Source organism: Colossoma macropomum, unplaced genomic scaffold, assembly GCF_904425465.1.
Source record: "Colossoma macropomum unplaced genomic scaffold, Colossoma_macropomum, whole genome shotgun sequence".
NCBI lineage: Eukaryota > Metazoa > Chordata > Actinopteri > Characiformes > Serrasalmidae > Colossoma > Colossoma macropomum.
The window spans coordinates 130,554-151,047 of record NW_023495217.1 but is presented as its reverse complement, the minus strand read 5'-3'; the positions used below and the strand labels follow the sequence as shown (position 1 = coordinate 151,047).

Sequence of the window (20,494 nt, the reverse complement as noted above, 5' to 3'; positions counted from 1 at the left end):
GTGCCATGTTGCCAGTTATTTTAATATATTAAAACAGCTTTCCGTGTTTAGAATCTGTTATTGGTTTCAGTCCATGTGAATAAATCCCTCTGAAATTACAGCTTCTTTTCCATTCACTTTCACACAAAATTACTCTTTGTGCCATATTGCCAGGTACAGTTGAGATTGGAAAAAAAAGTATTAAACCTAGTCACTTTAAAGTAAAATTCAGATTAGCTTTAAAATCTAACTTATTAAACTTATTATTTTTTTTTTCCTCAGTCTCATACTACTCAAACTACTTGCAATTAAATTATACAGTGGAAATGAAGGAACATATGTTTGTAGAATTAAATATTTTATTACCTTACAGTCATAATCACTATATTCACAATGGTATGGCAAACATAGTACACACTCTTTCAATCCTTCACTCCTGCTAGCATAGCCTATTATGCTAATGCTAAAGTTGATGCTCAGAAACCACAGCACAAAGCCAGAGTAGAACACTGGTCTCAGTTGCTCCACTTCCCGAACAGATTTGAGCCACTACAGTCTTCTAAGAGCAGTGATCAGAATGCAGAAATAACCAAAAGTGTCAGCCAGTCAAAGAGCCCTGGTAGAGCCACTGTGCCCTGGTAAACTCATAGTCTGATTTGAGCCAAACATTACAGTCTCCAAGCTGAATGAAACGCTTCCTACAGTACTGGCCGAATACACAACAGTGAAGTGAATTATTGTTCATGTAGGCAAGAATAACTTATCCACCCCCCATTGGTGGAGACACATCAGCACTACTATTGAACAGGCTGTCGAGGGACGAGGCTGTCGCTTTCTTTGTCAGCCTCAAACACTGCCTCAGAGACCCAACAATCCTCCTCTCCCATCACAATCACCCATCAAGGAGTTAAAGCTTAGTTAGTTAAAGCTGCTATGCTGAAGCTCAACTTGATGAACTATTAAACAGAGCTTCATCAGCACCTGCACCACCTCAAAGAAAGAGACAAACCCCTCAACCACCAGTAAGACAGCTTCGCTCTCTACCTCATCGTCAACAGGAGCTACACCCACCAGCCTCTGCTGAAAGGGAAGAGGTCACACCATTTTCAAGTAATCCAGTAATCCACATCACCCCAATTCCTAAATCCTTACACTGGTTACCAGTCTGTTACAGAAGAGACTTTAAGATACAATTACTGGTCTATAAATGGCTTAATGGAGTAGGATCAGCATATTTATCTGTTATGCTGCAGTGATATGAGCCGAGCAGAACTCTCAGATCATTAGGAACTAGTCAGTTAGTCCTGCTGAAGGTAAAGACTGTTGGCAATTGTTTTATTTAGTTTTATTTTCTAGTTTTCTGTTCTTTTTCCTTAGTTTTAGTTGTTATTCATTGTTGAACAGAATGCTGAAGGGTTGTTTTTTGGGACTGCCACTTATGCTCTGGTCTCGTGGTTTGAACAATAACAGCAAATCCCATTTTATCACACTAAGAACAGGAACAGAACACTCGTCGTTTTATGACACTAATGTATTTACAATAGGATCTGAGTCCCTCAGAAAGCTGACTCTGTCCCTTTTACGACAGAGAAAACGAGCTCCGAAAAAGTTTGGACGGGGGCATGTTTACCACTGTGTTTCGTTACCTCTTCCTTTAACAGCACTCTGTAAGCGTTTGGGAACTGAGGTGACCGACTGCTGTAGTTTTGAAAGTGAAATTTTTCCCATTTTGGCTTAACATAGGATTTCAGCTGCTCAACAGTTCAGGGTCTCCTTTGTCAGATTTTTAATTTCATAATGCTCAAAATGTTTTCAGTGGTGACAGGTCTGGACTGCAGACAGGTCAGTTTAGCACATGGACTCTTTTAATATGGAGCAATGCTGTTGTAATACATACAGAATGTGGTTTGGCATTGTCATCCTGAAATAATCAAGGCCTTCCCTGAAAAAGACGCTGTCTGGACAAAACATGTATACATCGTTCAGCATTAATGGTGCCTTCACCCATCACCCATATCATGTGCACTAATGCACCTCTATACCATCACGGATATTGGCTTTTGAACTGTGCACTGATAACAAGCTGGGAGCCCAGAGGACACAGTGTCCATGATTTCCAAAAAAAAAAAATTCAAATGTTGATTTGTTGGACCACAGGACACTTTTCCGCTTCCCCTCAGTCCATTTTAAATGAGCTCAGGCCCAGAGAAGGTGGTGGTGTTCCTGGATCTTGTTTATATTTGGCTTCTTCTTTGCATTTTACAGTTTTAACTTGCGTTTGTGGATGCAGAGACAAACTGTTTTCACAGACAGTGGTTTACAGAAGTGTTTCTAAGCCCATGCAGTGATTTCCACTACCGAATCATGTCTGTTTTTAATGCAGTGCCTCCTGAGGGCCCAAAGATCATGGCCAAGTTTTTGGCCTTGTCCCTTACATACAGAGATTTCTCCAGATTCTCTGAATCTTTTAAAGCTATTATGTACCGTAGATGACGAAAAGCAAAAGTTCTTTGCTATTTTATGTTTAGAAACGTTATTCTTAAATTGTTACATTATTTGTTGTGCAGTCTTTCATAGAGTGGTGAACCCCTCCTCATCTTTACTCCTGAAAGACTCAGCCTCTCTGGGATGCTCTTTTATATCAAATAATGTTATTGACCTGTTGCCAATCAACCACCAGGTGTTTTTGTTTTTTTTTAGCATTACACAACTTTAACAGCCTTTTGTTGCCCCCGTCCCAACTTTTTTGGAACGTGTTGTTTGCATCAAATTCAAAATGGGCATATATTTTTCAAAAAACAACAAAATTTCTCAGTTTCAATGTTTGATATGTTTTCTTTGTACTATTTTCAATTAAATACAGAGCTTAAATGATTTGCACATCATTGCGTCCCAACTTTTTTGGAAATGGGGTTGTAGTAATAAATATCACATATAAGCCAAGATGAATATTGGAGACTAACTGGGGTGTTTGGCATTTTAAATCCAGATTTGATTTAATCACTAGTGGGTCAGCACAGAGTCCCTGTGACTGTAAAATGTAAGATGAGTGTCCGTTTACCACAAGCAGTGACAAAGTTTCAGTTAAGCTTCCGAGATTATGATTTAGTCCATGATTTTGCCACATTTAGCATGATCTTATGATTCTTTACATCTGTTGAGGGCGATGCATTTCTTGCATCACATCAGAGTGAGAACTTCCTTTATGCTTGGAAGTTGCTAGGAAAAAGCATGCAGTTTATTGACAGGAAGTTTCCTTTGTTTAATTTCTGCCATTCCTGACTGTGAGCAGTGTGGCAGAACCCCAGAAGAGGTGGGGGGAAGCATACCACTGGAGGTGTGACTGAACCTTCAGGGGGGGTGGATGCAACTTGGATAGGACAAGGATGCAGCAGGATTATGTCAAGGGGAAAAATCTGGACATGCTTCACACTCTAAATACTGCTACCTTTAAAATAGCGACATAAGTGACTCTGAGAGGAGAGCTTTGAGCATAATTGTCGACAACAGTTCACAGGGGTAAAACCCAAAGTGAAGACTTCCTTTCCCCCTTTATACAACTAGCATGTAAACAGCACTTTATTATCCTAATTTAACTTGTATTTTTTAATTTGATTTTAATTTATTCTAATTTAATTTCCAATATGATGTATAATTTAATGGATTTCTCTTTCAAATCTGTTCTTGTTTCTGTTCGTGTCGTGAATGAGATTATATATCTCACTGCTGTCGGAACAAGACCTTGTATCTCAGTTTTTGCCATAATTTGAAAGTACCCGTTGTCCTTTACATTGTATGTAAATTCCATGATGAATGAACAGAAATGACCCAAAATGACTTGGAAAAAAGTCTGGTTCCATTGACTTACATTAAAAGTAAAGTATGTTTTTCCTTCTCTTGTAAATTTACCATTTTGGAGATACAAGGTTTTGTTCCCACAGCAGTGATATATATGTTTTACCATTACAATATATATATATATATATATATATATATATATATATATATATATATATATATATATATATTTATTTATTATATTTTTTTTTTTCCTTTGTTTCCTAATGATTTATTGAATGCATTTGTACATGTGGTTTCTTGTGGCGGCTATGTTAGTTCATATTGGTCACTATATTAGTTAATCACAGTAACTATATTAGTTACGATTAGTCACTATATTGGTTAATATTCGTCACCACATAAGTTAATTTTCACTACATCAGTTAATAATAGTTATAGTTAATATTAGTTGCCGTATTAGTTAATATTAGCCACCATATTATTCAACATTAGTCAATATATTAGTTAATATTAGTCACGTTATTAAATAATATTAGTCACATTAAGCTGTGAGACCAGAGGAGAGGAGTGAAAAAAGCACAGAGTGTAAAATAATCAGACATTTAACATTCCATTTTGAAAAGGTAAGTATTTTTATCTAGAGAATTTATTTTTGGAGAACACTTTTTATTTGTTTTGCTTCAGTTAAAGAACATGTCCAACATTTCAGAAACCTCTTAATATCAAAATATAAAATACTGCAAATTCTATATTTCATGAACACAATATTGACTAACATTAGTTTTTAAAACCATGTATGAAATGGAATGTAAAATATAGTTATGAACTCACCCTTTACAGTGAGTGTAACAGAGTCACTGTCCTGTGATGATGTTGGTCTGTTATGTCTCTCTCCTCTACACTGATACTGATCTCCATTAATCACAGCATCTTCTCTGATGGTGAGAGTGTCTGTGTTTACAGTGTAATACTCAGACTGAGACACTGCAGTCCATCTACTCCATGTATCCTGTTTATACCACTGATACGTCCATCCATCATAAGTGTTAATCTCACACTTCAGAGTGACTGACTCTCCTCTGAACACAGGACTCTCTGGTTCTACAGTCAGTGTAGGTTTGGGTAGATCTACAGAAAGAACAGAACAACAGCGCAGATTCAGTGTTGAGAGTCAACTCCAATAATGCAAGTTCCCAGTCTAGGTCTTTGTAAATATTGGTGTTTTCCTGTTTACACTCTTCAGCTCAGTAAGCACTTGTCAATTCACTGTTTAGATGCATACTGTTCAGAGCATATATAATATAAACAAAATTAAAAATCCCCAGATCAATTAATTGTAATATATATCAGAAATTTCTTAAGTCTGAAATCTTATCTGCTTAGTCACCAGTTATTAAGTTCATAATCTTATCCAATAATTCCAGATAAGAAAACAGTATTACAGAAACATCCTAACAAGCCAAAAATACTGTCCTAACTTTAAGACAACCTCAGAGCTGTCTTAACTTCTGTATAAACCGTCTGTTTCTATTGTTTTATACAGTGACAGGCAGCACAGTTCACTATAATTAGCTTAACCGTGTTACCATTACGTACATTGAAAACGGTGCTTTGAGTTGTGAGGTATTGTTTTATCACAGCGTTTTAAAAACCACAGACACTACATCTCCTCCGCGCCCTCTTATTACCTTCATGCGTTAAAGAAAACTCATCAGATAAGTTATTCCAGTGATGGTGGTGAAAAATGAGGAGACAGAGCTGAACAGCTGTCTGCTTATTAGGAAACATAACTTAGCGCATTCGGCTAAAGTGTTTGGGAAATGGAACTGAAACTGGAGAGCGGTGACACTGAAACACAGCACAAAGCACTGTCACAATATTCTTAACTTCAGTTTATCACGCTTTAGTTTTGTTTGTACATCAGTAACGGTAGCTAGCTGTCTGGCTATCTAGCTTGATTGATTATGTGTGTACGTTTCAGCTGTGCACATATGGTTGGTTACTAGGTAACAGACATGACAGTTGATTGTTGACTTTGATCGAGTAAGTTAAGATTTCTTAACTTGAGATAAGAAAAGACGCTGTAAGATTCTTAAATGAAGATAAGATTTGCTTCTGTAATATAATTTACTGAAGAATCTTATCTTGACCTGTCAGATCTTAAGTACTGCAAGTGCTCTTCATAAATCCATCTTCATATGTGTATTCACTGTTGATACTGAAACAGCAGCAAAACACACTGTATTTTAGCTGTAACTGAAATGAATAACTTGAGAGTCAGCAATCAGAGAATCAACATGAATGTTTATTTTCAGTGCTTTTCCTTTCATTATTCAGTGTTTTTACACAGTGATCAATGATAATGAAACAGTGATAAACGCTTTCATAATTTTACTGGCACGTGTTATGAGGGACAGTGTTTGATATTGTGTACACTCTTTTGTGTCTCCTTCCTCTTCTACTGGGATATAAACTGTCCCTGCAATCTGCTTTTTCTAGATTTGTTGGAATAATTTGGTAAGAACTTCAACCAAATCTTCCTCAGAATTTTAAAATATATTTCTGTTGCAATATTATCGATTCCTGTGTCTTTCTTTTTTAGCAATGATCTTAGGACCTGTCAGACATCATCTTCTAGCACTAAAGGCTCTTCAGTGTATCCAAAATCAATAAAAGCATCTTGGTGGTTGACATTTTTTGTTGTAGAAGTCTTCAGTGTATTTTTTTCCATCTATTTTGATTTTTATTTCAACTGTTATGATCTGTCCATACAGATCTCTTAGAGTAGCAACACATGGCTAAAATTTATATTTGATCTTCTATTTCCCCTGAAAATCAATCCTTCTTTTAAAATGTTTGTTCATTTTTTCAATATCTTTACAGATGTTCTTGTAGTATTGGTCCTTGTCCTTCCTGGCAGCTCTCTGGAATTCAGTTCAGTTCTCTTAAACAATTTTTGTCCTTCTTGATTTTGGTGTTTTTTTTTTGTTGTTGTCTTGTTTTTCTTTTTTGTGATCTTCACTGTATCATCAGACACCTACTTTGATTTCTTTCTGCTTTTAATTCTTTCCAGGTTTTTCTCTAAATCTTCTTTGATGACCTCTTTGAGTTCCATCATAGTTCTTCTGGTTGTCTGTCAGTTATGTCCAACATTTGAAATCAATTCCTGGTGTTTTCTTTGAAGATGGGTTAGTTCTCCTGGTCATATTTTGTAAATCTGATGGTTATGTTGTGTTCTACTGATTGAAAGTGTCCAAATTCGGTCCATTTTAACTCAATGATCCCTAAGATTTTAATGTGTAAATAATCTCTCTCCATCTTCACTTCTTTTGACAGTCATCCATGTGGTACAGTGGTAAAATACAAAGGTGGTTTACCATTGCATTCTTCTGCACAGCTGAACAGACTTGAACTGCATACAGGTGGTAGGTTTAGTCAGGTTTAGACCTTTCTGCCATCAGAGACCCTGAAAGGAGTTTAAACTCCAGGCAGCACAGCTCTCAACTTCTCTGATGCACCCAAGTCTTCTCGCTTCTCGTTAACAAGGCACCAAACCATGAGAAGGGACTTGTGCTAGTGTAATAAAAAATGAACTGTTCCTTATTTCTGTTTGGTTTATTGTGTAGAATCATTTAGAATAAGCATTAATTAATTATGTACATTTTTTCACTTTAATCAAGAAAAAACGAAAAGAAGTACACAGAAATTAAGATAGTAGTAATTAGTCTTCATCATGCGTTTATAGTATAATTAATAGGGATAATAATCACTTTACTGGGAGGAACACAAAGTAGTAATTAATTAAAAATAATAATCCAGTAGATTATTTAACAGATAATTAACAAGACTAAATCATAACTAATGGTAAGTTCTTTTGTTACTTTTTTATATGAATATACAATCGTTTTATCAGCAGTGTAATATGCAGTAGTTACTGTAGTTACTACACATATGAGTAAAAATCAAAGAACTAATAACAAATTAAACAGGTAACAGAACACTGAATAACTAATTACTAAGTAATTCATCAGTAATTACTTACTGAAGTAATAATTCTAATAAAACAGTTTATAGAAGCACATTACAGATCAGATATGGTGATGATATGGTAATATTATGGAAAAAAGTACTAAGCTTAAAACTACATGTTAATTCTTCAGCAATAGCAATAAGGCCTCAAAAGCACCTAATTTCCCACTTACCGTGAGACACGGGTATTTTAATTAATTTCAAGTGAGGGCTTGACCATGGTCCAGGGAGCAGAACCAAATTGAAGTTTTTCATATGCACACCGTGACAGAGGTGACTGTGATAAAGGGTTATTTATTGATAGAGGTATATAAACACAAAGCAATCGATTACAAAGGTATATAGGCACTAAATATTGGATTACTAGTTATGGAAAGAAACCAGAGATATTGAATATGCTGAACAAAAGTACTAAGATTAGCTGATTTTCCAAATTATGTGGCTTTTGAGCAGCAAGCAGAACAACCCTAACACTAGTGTAAAGCTGGCCTAAGTGTCAATAAAGAAAAGCAAAATCACAGTGAGACTGAGACCACAAAAGAGCAGTGCGAGTGAATCTACGACCTGGATGCCTCAGAGCTGCGGTGATGCGCGTGTCGCGTTGAGGGGAAGAGAGGCCGCTGCTGGCATGGGCTGGAGCAGGGTCAAAGGTCAAAGGTCAAAGCTGCTGGACGCCTCAGAGCCGTGTTGATGCGCGTGCCACGTTGAGGAAGAGAAGCCGCTGCTCACACAGGCTAGGAAGGGTCTGCAGGTCAAAGGCAAGGCCGCTAGAGGTGCAAGCCCTTGGTCAACGCTTTGGACCGGACCCCACTGGCAACGCAGGCTTCCGGCGACGCTTGGCGGCCTCTCCAGTGAGGAACGCAGATCTTCTGCTTGGTGATGGAGGCAGGCAGTGGTCGGAGCAGGCTCTTGATGTGGATTTCAGGCAGCACTGTTTTGCCTCTGTTTCTGTTCTAAAACTAGGTTCTGAGCGGCGTATCGTTGGCAATTAGACTCTCAAAATCGACGAATTGACGAAACTTGAAAAGCAAACGCAGCCAGATGCAGCTCTTCAATAGTCTAAACTTACAGTTACAAAACTTTAAGATTACTGAGTAAATGAAACAAAACGGATTGAGACACAAGACAAACAACTAACATTTAAGATCTGCAGAGCTTAGCTAAAGTGCAAAACGAGGAGAACGGGCTTCTCTACTTGGAGTTTCATTAAGGTTACATGTTGGCTGTCTCGCTCCCTTCAGGGCCAACTTTCCCTGTCTTTCTGTTTCGTCTTCTCGTTCTTCTCCCTTTTTCTCTTTCTTGCTGACTTTAAAGAAAGAACTTTGAGGGGCTGAGCTAAGGCAGAGCTAAGGCGGGAAAAAGGTTTTGGTTGGTTTGTTAGGTTTCATATCATGAATATGCAATTTCTTTGAATGCTGCTCAAGTGTCACATAATCCTTTAGAGATTCTGGGTGTGGTTACACTTAAGTAAAAGGAACTTAGAAGCATGCAATTTCACATATAAAACATTATTGTTTCCATAGTGACTATTACAAATGACTATGGAGCTTACAGATTATTATCCCTTAACGTAGACCATCATATCGTTACATACAATTAGTTGAATCATTAACCATTCTAGTCATATAAGAAGTAGGAACTACTTAGACAAAAGAATTAAATTGTTAAGACAATTGCGAGGTTATACGTCACACTACTATTTCTAAACAATGCTTACATGAACAGTTACATAATAACTCAGAGTACATAATCATCAATAAGTCTGTAGATATGTTGGCAGAAACTCTATGATTAAAGTGTACATAGTCACACAAGCTACAAACTTTAGAATCCTACTTCTAATAACACTACAAGAAGACTTGCAAGAAAAGCAGACATATAAGATTAACAGTGATCACGAAATACATGGGTTGTTTCTCAAACAAAAGAAAAAGAAAAATTATATAATGGATGAAATGAACATAGTTGTGAATGATCAAAGATCAATACAACAACCTAGATCAGTGAAGAAGGGTTACAATTCAAGAATCAAAATAACTACTAGAATATAAAAGAACATAGTGTAGAAAGTTAGGTATTAATTCCCTTTGGCAGGGATTAATCAATTCACGCCTGACAAGGCCACATGTTAACAGTAACAGAGGTGTTCTTCACAGTTTGATAAAGGAAAGGCATTTGATTGATACTTGATTAAAGATCACATTGTGGATACTTTGCCAGAAAGCAGGGCTCTCAGGAGCCTAGCCTCTGCACAGACCCCAAATTTATGATACTGAAGGAATGCACTTAAGAGTATCTGGCCACAACGAGGGGTCTGCTCAGGGATTCGTGAGGTCTCAACAGTCCTCTCACCCAGAATTGATTGGTGGGCCATCTTTGGCCTTTGTTTAGGTTAGATGTCTCTCTTTGTGGGGAAAGTGAGATGTATGGGTGTGAGACAGAAGGGAAGGAATTTTCAAAAGTCACAATTTATCAGTATCCCAAAATTTACTTCAGCAATGTCCAAAGGTTTCTTCAGGATGTTTATAAAGGGGTGGCATGACGTTCCATTATGTTGCCCTTAAACTGTTAGTCAAAAGTAGGGTCAAAGTAGGTCTGTTCTGAGGTGAGCCACCCCCCCTCCCCACTTCTGCACCAGGTTGCCAAAGGGGGGCAGGGGGTAAATGGGGGTTGTGAGACGTGTCTTTAGCAGTCAGTCATAAATTTCCTATGTGTCCTTCAAAACATCCTGCCGCATGCAGATGCAGATCTCACTTTGCTCAAAAAGTTCTGATCAGTTTATGAATTAAAAACAGCAAAGCACGCTACAAACGTTACAAGCTCTTACATTGCAATATCTGCTTAATGAACACATAACCCCATTCTTTTTCATTTGTATAGATTTTTTAATATTAGAGGGTTTTCCCCAAAACAAAGACGTAGTTCTACTGAAACAATGTGATATTAGTGCTTTAAAATATTGATTCCAGTTTTTTACCGGTTTTAATCAGTTACCAGTTTACCAGTTCTTTACTAGTTATGAGTTTAAATGGTCAGGTGCAGCAGACACACTTACAGGCTGTCATTACAGTTAAACTAAATTTGTTGGAGCTGTAAAATGCAAACTTCTTTCTTTCCTGCTTCACAGTTACTGCATCTCACATCTGGTGAGAACATCAGTTCTTCAGAATAATGTGAATAACTGCACTGAAATTATGACTAAATTACTGCAGTATAATCACAAGTGTTTGTTCTATTACTTTTTCATTTAGGTCCAGCTACAGGCATGTATACTACTCATGAACAGATGAGGTGAATATACTGAGATTACACAGAATCAGGCTGAAAATACATCACATTTTACCTGTTAACAAAATACTGTTACTGTACTGTAAAGCTCAGAACTGGCTACAGAAAATAAAAAACTCCCAGCAGACCACACACAGCTTTTTACAATATGTTTATCTTTCTTTATCTTAACTCATCTAACATATTTATTTATTAAAAACTAGAAAAACAGCATGTGATTTTGAGTGTCAGTACAACATGTTACCATTATTTTATCATTGTATCACTGATTGGTTATCCCTACAATCATTAACTTATATGTAGTGATAACTAGAAAATTAGTATTTGTACAATTTTATTTCCTGTGTTCTGTGCTACTATTCATACAAGACAATAAATAAATAAACAAAAAAAAAATAAATGAATGAATGAATGAATGAATGAATGAATGAATTAAAATTTGCAGGCTTCCTAAAACCACTTCTCTACAAAATCTAAATGCTGAAAATGTATATTTTACTAATACAATGTTGACTATTGTAATATTCAGAGTAATTAGTGTCAGTTTCATTAATGCAAGATCCCAGACTGGGTGCTGGAGACCCCCCTGCTCTGCACATTGTGTTTTCCTGCTCACATGACCTTCAACTCAATATGGGCTTGTTAATTAGCTGATCAGAAGGATCAGTTGAAGGGAAAACATAAAAATGTACAAAAAGGGGTTCTCCAGGAACAGAGTTAGGAACCACTGTGTTACTGAAAAAATGTAAACATCTGGTCTCATCTGTGTTGCTGTGTTACTGAGATTAATGAACACTGAAGAGATGATCACAGTCACCTGATACAGTCAGTGTAACAGCATCACTGGTGTGTGAGTAGCGTGATGTTCCTCTCTCTGTTCCTCTACAGGTGTATTTTCCACTGTGAGACTCTGTAACAGAGCTGATACTGTACTGCTGTTCTTTACTGACAGGAGTGGATGAATCATCTTTAAACCAGCTGTACTGCCAGTTAGAGACACCTTCTCCCTGTATGACACATCTGAGAGTGACGGTCTCTCCTATAAACACCTGTTCATCAGGCTGTATGGACACCACAGCTTTTGGTTTCTCTGGGGAAACAATAAAAATGATTAACTGAAATTAATGCTCTGAGAGTCAGCAATCAGAGAATAACATGAATGTTCATTATAAGTGTTTTTTTTTTGTTTATACATTAATTTGTGATAGTGACACTGTGAGAAATGAAAACATACAGTATACATTTCATGACGATACTACATTAAGGGTCTCAAATTAAATATGAATTATTCAGTTAAAATCATTAAATATTAATTATTTATTAATGTCAATTAATATATAATGTCAATCACTGATTATTAGGTACATAATGGGTTGGTAATGTTTAGTTATAAAATTTAAAATCAGTACATTTTTGACAAGTTTACCCAGATGAAAGATTGTAGTGCATCTTTTCTTTAAAAGCTGTCACTGTCACTGGTGAGTCATTTTGCTTTATTACAATGCGTGTTATTCCTAATGCCCGCAAAGCAGTGTGTTTCCCTGCTCTGAAATGTTGCTTTGGATGTGTAGTTGCAGACCACAGTGATCACATATTTCTTGATCACTTTGGATTTATAATGCGATGCTGTATAACAAGGTTTTGTGAGATCTAATGTCGTTATCAGATCACTTCCATTCCTGCACCACATTACGTTAATTTGTGAATTTGTGATTTCCTTGATGGAGTGCGTTTGTGTTTGGATCAGGTTTGTGTGTAGTTTCATTGATGAGTTGGCTGCTGCCCCATCAGTTTATTGTGCCCCACCAGGCTTTCTGTGCTAGAGACACCACTGGTCATACTATTATCTTAGATTTTAAAGTGCCAAAGTAGTTATTTTTGAAGCAGTACTTTGGAAAACTCACACTTGGATGCCTAACTAACCTGTTGGTTGCTGCAGAGAGCTTCATAAAGAACCTCTCGAGAGAGGTACTCAATTTAAAAAGGTACTGTTTGTGTTGTTTATGTTGATGTTTGTTAGTTATAAGTGTGTGACATGTTGGTTGTGATGTTCTGTGTGTCAGGCAGTGGGTTTACTTGGGGGTTTTGCATGTGAGAGGGGGTCAATGTCAGGGTGAAGCTGGTGGCTATTGGTGACCTCCCTCACAGTGTGTGGTCATGTGCCTATTTCCACCTGGTTCCTCAATAAAGAGCAGTTCTCGGTTCAGAGTCATGGCTTCAACCAACTCTTCTTTTGAATGCTTTTACATTATTATTATTATTATTATTATTATTACTATTTAAGGATCAAGTATTGTTTCCGACTCCTGGTGACCATATGGACAGTGTTTCTCCAGAATATTCTGTGTTCTGTTTGGGTCTTCAGGCTTCTGAATGGCTGGCTCACAGTTCATGAGTCTCCATCCATCTTGTTGCTGATCATCCTCTTCATCTTTTGCCTTCAACTCTTCCAAACATAATCAAGTCAAAGTTTATTTATATAGCGCTTTTTACAAAAGGCACTTTTTGCTTGTCTCTCTCTCTCTCTCTCTCTCTCTCTCTCTCTCTCTCTCTCTCTCTCTCTCTCTCTCTCTTTCCCTGTATCTCACTTCACAGGTATACCAGTTTGCTATCATCAGTCATGTGAGGAAGACATCTGAGCAATCAGATGGCTGGCTGGTGTAATTGGGGGAGGAGCCTAAGCCTCAAAGAGTGACTACATCCTAGGACCTTTGTATGTGTTTTGTGTCTAGGCCAATCAGAGTGCTCAGGTTTTTCCTGTGTAGTTCAGTCACGCTAGTAGAGCCACGGAACGTCAGCTGTACTAGCCGGGTTCCTATCTGTTCCTCATTTAACCTGCGGGTTGTTCCAAATCAGTGTGGTTCTTGACCCACTTACTGACAAACCAGTTTCTACATGGTGTCAGAATCCAGTACAGACTTCTCGCCTGTGAGTAATTTTTTTCTCGTCGGACAACCTGTTGCTTTTTTTCTTCCCCGAACGGTGCTAGCTTATGAGGGACTTGGATATAATGGCGGATGGATTTCACAGAAACGACCCTCTTCTTTTTGATGAAAATATTGCAGAGAATTGGCGAATTTTCGAGCGGGGGTACGATATTTTTATCGCCGCGGCACATTTCAAAAAGCCTAAAGACGAGGGCTTATATTCTCCTCAATATTGCTGGACCAGAAGCCATTGAACGGGAGCGTTCGTTTGTGTGTGCGGCTGAAGTGCGCGCGCCCGGGCCAGAAGGAGCAATAATAGCCCTGGCGGAGTCCAGAAAAGATCCGGAGTGCCTGAAGAGAAAGTTTCGTGACATATGCAACCCCCAAAGCAACAGGACGATGGAAAGACAAGTTCCATTCGAGGAATCAGAAACAAGGTGAGGGCATTGAGTCATTCATCAGTGATTTGAGGATCAAAGCTAAAAGCTGCCATTTTGGAGACTTGACTGATTGCTTATTTGCGACCGGATCATGTGTGGCATTACCAGTGACTCACTAAGAAAAACTCTTCTGAGAGATGGCGAGTTAATGCTTGCCAAAGCTATTTCAAACTGTCGCATTCACGAGATGACGGAGCAAAACAAGCCACCAGTTTTGATGCATCAAGGCCAGTTTCAAACAGAAAGCACCAGATAAAACCCCAGTCAATCCCTCAGACCATCACAAATTGCAGTAATTGTGGAAATAGTCATGCAGCTAAACCGGAAAAGGGTCCAGCGTTCGGACAACAATGCCATAATTGTAAAAAACTAAACCACTACAAAAGTTGCTGCAAGTCTAAACCACGAAATAAAAGAAATTCAAACTGAAAGGCTTTTAAGCAGTTACTGCACGAAGTAGCAGCGGATTAGCCCACAGCATGCAAAGATGAAAAGTTCTATGTGGATGGTGTCGAAGCTGACAATTGTTTTAACTGTGTCTATTCTAAAGCCAAGGAGAAGGGTGAAGATGTCAACAAACATCACTGAAGAGTTGCTTTCATGTGTAGCGTGCAATACCACCAAGTCTCAACAGCAAAAAGAACCTCTCAAGCTTCACGCAATTCCAGACCTCCCATGGTCCATAGTGGCCACAGACATATTTGAGTGCACTACCAAGCGCTTGTGGATTCATATTCCGGATGGTTTGAAATCGACCTTCTCTGTGACATCATCAACCGTGATCTCCAAATTGAAGAGACACTTCTCTGTCCACGGTACACCACACACCCTCTTCTCTGACAATGCTAGACAATACAGCAGTCAGCATTTCAAAGACTTTGCCAAACAATGGGATTTCGTTCACTCCACCAGCAGCCCAGAGTTTCCCCAGTCGAATGGGCTAGCGGAGAGAGCAGTCCGCAGTGCCAAGCAGCTGATGGAGAAATCTCACAGAGATGGAACTGATGTTTTCCTCAATCTTCTGAACCTCAGAAACATTCCCTGTGACCCAACATTAGGCTCGCCCGCTGAACGTCTGATGTCACGTCAGACACGTGCAGCTATTCCGGTGAGTACCAAACTACTGGAACCAGCCCCAAAGATCACCCAGCAAGTCAGCGCACAGCTTCTCAACAAAAGACTCACTCTAAAGCGTCGGTACGACAAGTCCAGTCACCCGCTACAGCAGAGGGACAAGTGGTCCGTATACAGACCCCCAAAGGATATGACCAACTTTGGACTGTGAAGGAGATGAGAAAGGAGCCGCGCTCCTACATCATCCAGTCCAATGGGAAGACAAGCAATGCACTATACACAATACGTTTAGGCCGTGTCTGCAGGCCTAACCCAAAATAAATGCAGTAGAATATGGACTGCTATTGTATAGTTGAATGTAGGCTAAGTTCTTTCTTTTATGCACTTGCAGTGATAGTGTTCCAAAAAGGCCTACCTGTTTACTGAAAATCATGAAGCACTAAGGCAAGAACAAAATGTTTTGTAATGGTGACATTTGCCCAGGGCTATGTGTTTAAATTGCAGGTGCGTGCTAAAGGAAAGGGATGTGCATCATTTGGCTAAATGATCATCTTGTTTGTTCATTATGGGCCACCGTACATGTATGTGTTTTGTGTCTAGGCCAATCAGAGTGCTCAGGTTTTTTCTGTGTAGTTCAGTCACGCTAGTAGAGCTATGGACACAGCAACTTTTTTACATGATTAGGTGAATACTTTTACAATACTTATATACAATTTCAAAGAAACATCCAGCTAAAACCAAAGCGCAGCATATAAAGACATGCTCTGAAGAGAAACACATTAAACAGCTTCCTTACAAACACTGAGGTTCCTGCTAAAGCCTGAGTAGACTGATAAAACAATGTGATGATCAGTTATTAATCTCAGTGTTACTGAGCTCTGCTAAAGCCTGAGTAGACTGATAAATCAATGTGATGATCAGTTATTAATCTCAGTATTGCTGAGCTCTTTTAAGCGATGGTGGAACTGAACAGTCTTCTCAGTAGACAACATGTTGACAAGTGATAAGTTTAGCTTTGGTATTGTACTGAACTCATATCTGATAAAACAATGTGATTATCAGTTATCACATTGCATTTTGTGACAATTTAGATACAACATTAACTCAAAGTTATGTGGCAACACACTTTACAGTAAATGGCAAGATTTTGTTATTCTGATATGACAAATTGTTTGCTTAGTTCATGAAACAGCCAGCAGTGGGATTGTGGGAACAGCAGTGGACTGAAGCAAGTGATGAGAACCAAAATAATGTTGAGAATGTTGCAACTTAATTTAAATGATAAGTGAATGTTTCATGAAACTTATTAACAGAACAATTACATGAAGAAAACTACCAACCAGTAACAGCAAAGAACAGTGTGAATTAAAAAAAAATAAAAATAAATACAACAGCAGTTTTCCCCATATGCCTTAGAAATATATATTCTAAATGTTTTCTGAATATGTTACTTTATTATATGTGAATACTAAGACATTTCAGTATTTCAGTTGGATAACGCAGGTAGCACTGCACTAGAACAACAGGATTTCATAGTAATTTTGAGAAGACTATCTCGATTATTTAACCAAGATTTTGGAAAAACAGAAACAGGTTTTCTAAATTGATCTTTCCAGGGCAATTTTAAGTCACTCTAAAGTGTCTAAATTGGCTAATTAGCTACCTTGTTTGCCAATTATCTCACCTTATTGGTTGATATGAAACTGGACTGCACTGGTCTGCTCATACACTCACATACATGTCTATATTTACACAGGATCATGTGTAGCAGGATCAAAGCTTCACTTTTGTCTGTCAATTGTGAAAATATGAACAAAAAATATTTTTGTGGCCTCTAGCATAAATGTTAACAGCGTTAGCTTCTTATAGCTTATCTCAGATTTTCTACAAAGTAATAATGGCAATCAATACATCAACATACCTTCCTAGTTTATACTCTCGTGCACTTTTTGTTGAAGTAATAGTGCATGGAAACCTCATCTTCATCTGGAAGAGTAAAGGATTCGCTAAATTGTCGCTTCTGCTGGATGTGTTATCAAACACAGTGAATCCCTCAGTGGGATTAATACTATTCATAGCAGCTCTACCTGCTTTTGAAAGCTAGAAAATAGGAAATACATTCGTAAAATATAATACATATTTGGACATATTTAACATTTCAGCATCAAACATAAGATTATTAGACTGTTATTACTAATGCTTTATCTGTGTTTGAATTTATTGTAAATTGTGCTGCAAATTGAGCTGCTTCCATGATGATTAGACAGAAGTTATCTACCCGGAAATACAGTCAGCTATTATGTTTACAAAAATTATGATTCCATCTGTACAGTATACTGTTCATATTTTCACATATGAGACATCACGTTAGATCATATGAGACAGTTTATTTTGGGAAAGCTTTCAAACTATATTTTATAAATTACCAAACTCACTCTGTAGAGTTGCTAACATGTCACTTTACCAGATGAGCTGTGGGACTCCAATTGCCTTTCACAACAATTCTTATTTAGCCATGAAAACAAAAACTACATTGGTTTGAAAAAAAGCAACTACTTCTAAAAATGCAACACACACACATGCAGAACAGCTTGTAATAACAACAACATTTAATAACTAAGAGAACCAACACACAAGTTATTATTTTAAAAGCAACACTGTGAACAAACACACGCACTTCAATGTTTTTGCCTCGTTCGATTCAAACTTCCAGAATCAATGACATTCTCATCAGGAACTATCAGGAAACTACGCTGCTAACTGTAGTCTCAGAGCTGTTGGTCCTACTACTCAGGTCTCTGATGCTGGTTGTGAATATTCGTTTGAACTGAAGTTTTAGGGCACACTTGTTCATCTAACATTTTCAGACAGAACTTACCAACCCAGTTAGACAACCCTGCTGTTGGGAAGCGCATCCCAGATCTACTAATTTGTTTTCAAGGCACAGAAATAAAAAGCATGATTATCCACATCACTTATACCACACAGGTAAGTCTGATAAAAAAAAAATAAAAAAACAAAATGAAAATGATTAATAATACATGGAATTGTAGTTTCAAATGTCTAAACAAGGACAATTACCTTAAAACAAGTTTTAAAAAAATCACCGGGTAAAATGACCAAAATAGATGTTATAGTCTTATTCTTACAATTTCATAATGAGAAATGCAAACGTTTGAACATCCCTGGTCAATTTGTGCTAGTCAAGTTCTCTACGGAGAACAAATTTATTATTATTTTTTTTTTACCCCAAACTTTTAACATTCTGCAAACAAACAGTAATTGCACATTAAAATATGCAGAAGGGTGTTACTGTAGAGACTGTACTAACTTATTTTCACTTTGGATATCAACAAAACATGTAATTTGACCGGGGCACCCAGGTCAAACCCATACAATCTTATAATGACTTATTTAGGAATACTTCGTTTGTCAAGATATTTATTTACTTATTTGTTTGATTATTTTGCAGTAAAGGAGAGGGCATTAAATGGTTCAGTATTTCTAAGTAAAAATGGCCGAAACAATTTGTAACTGAGTTGCTACTCACCAGATACATGCTCTGTTGTTTGGGTTGCTGTACAAAAATAAAAAATTAATTAATTAATTAATTAAAAATTAAAAATAAGAAATTTACACAATATGACAAAAATACATGGTACTACAAAATTGTGTAGATAGTAACAATGTAGAATTTTTCATAATTTTTTCAGTGGCAAAAAAATCGACATTGTATGCTTAAACCATAATTGCCTGGTTACACAAACAGCTATCAACATCAAGAGGCAGATCACAAGTTTATACCTTTTATCAACATGCATTTTCAGTGATCGCATCACATTTGGATCTCACTTGACTGCACGATAAACCAGGTATAAACACCTCCAGGACGCAATGTAAACAGATTATGATCGGATTTCAAACCACATTCAGAAGTGGTCAGAGACGGATTTCGGCCAAATTTAAACAAAACTGTAAATGGAATGCATTTCTGATATCTCTATACAATTACATGAGCATAAGGGCATCTCATAATTGAGAGGATAAACAAAGAAATGAAAGATAGCTACTCTCTTATCATTATTACCAGTGTTTCATTTTTTCATTAGGCTGTTTATGTGTCTAGAGCCTCTTGCTGTGTTTGTGTTTCTGCAAAATCTTGCATGTATTCAGCTAACTGTAAGACTTAGGTTAACTGTTAGCCTTGTTAATGCTTAACCAGCTGTATTTCCTTGTTGTTTCTTTGTATACTCTTGTTTATCCTGGATGCTTTTGCCTCTATTCTCAAGTAAGGATGTGTCTGTTTCTAAATGTCTACCTGCACTGTGACCCCAGCCTTGTATTATGATGGTAAATCATTCTACATCCCTACATCTCTGTCCTACACAGTAATTCTGTATCTATAAAACTGATCTAAAGTAATGTTCTGCAAAGAGATAAAGATAAACACACTCACCTGACTCACCCCACGTGTTTGACGAGCCCCCGTCATTGTTTTTGTCTGGCTCTGCTGAGTAGTCATAACTCTGTGGGAATGTTTCATTTTCAGTTTGCCCACTATGAATGATTGCAATCAACACTAAAGTTGGGACAGAAACAGAAATTAATATGAAACATTAGCTGGTATAACAAGTAGACTTAATGAGTCTGAAAGGGCCGTGCACAGAAGTTCAGCTGATTACACATTCTGCTTGATTTACTAACATTTTACTAACAACTAGCGGCTGCCAATGTTGTGTGGAATTTTCTTTGCCTATTAAAACCAAGCATAAATTTGCTTTAGTGTCCCAAAGGCATGTCTTTGGGATACTTCTTATTACAATGGCAGCAAACACAGCAGCTAAACAGAGATACAAGTCATATATATATATATCACCATCATTCAAAGACGTATGTTGTGATACAGCCTCCATATGGAGTCTGTGTTATTTTCGCTTACTATTTTCTAGCTGGAGT

The 20,494-nt window shown here is 37.4% G+C and overlaps 1 protein-coding gene across 1 annotated transcript in view; it reads right to left on the bottom strand.

The window, feature by feature from the left end:
• LOC118801191 (immunoglobulin superfamily member 1-like) overlaps positions 1-20,494 on the bottom strand; it is a 105,329-nt gene that overhangs the window by 54,423 nt on the left and 30,412 nt on the right. Inside the window, exons 3-6 of the mRNA XM_036561365.1 lie at positions 19,995-20,117; positions 19,089-19,115; positions 11,915-12,187; positions 4,612-4,908 (exon numbers count right to left, since the gene is read on the bottom strand). Coding sequence (XP_036417258.1) covers positions 4,612-4,908; positions 11,915-12,187; positions 19,089-19,115; positions 19,995-20,117 — 720 coding nt within the window. The remainder of the gene's footprint in view (positions 1-4,611; positions 4,909-11,914; positions 12,188-19,088; positions 19,116-19,994; positions 20,118-20,494) is intronic.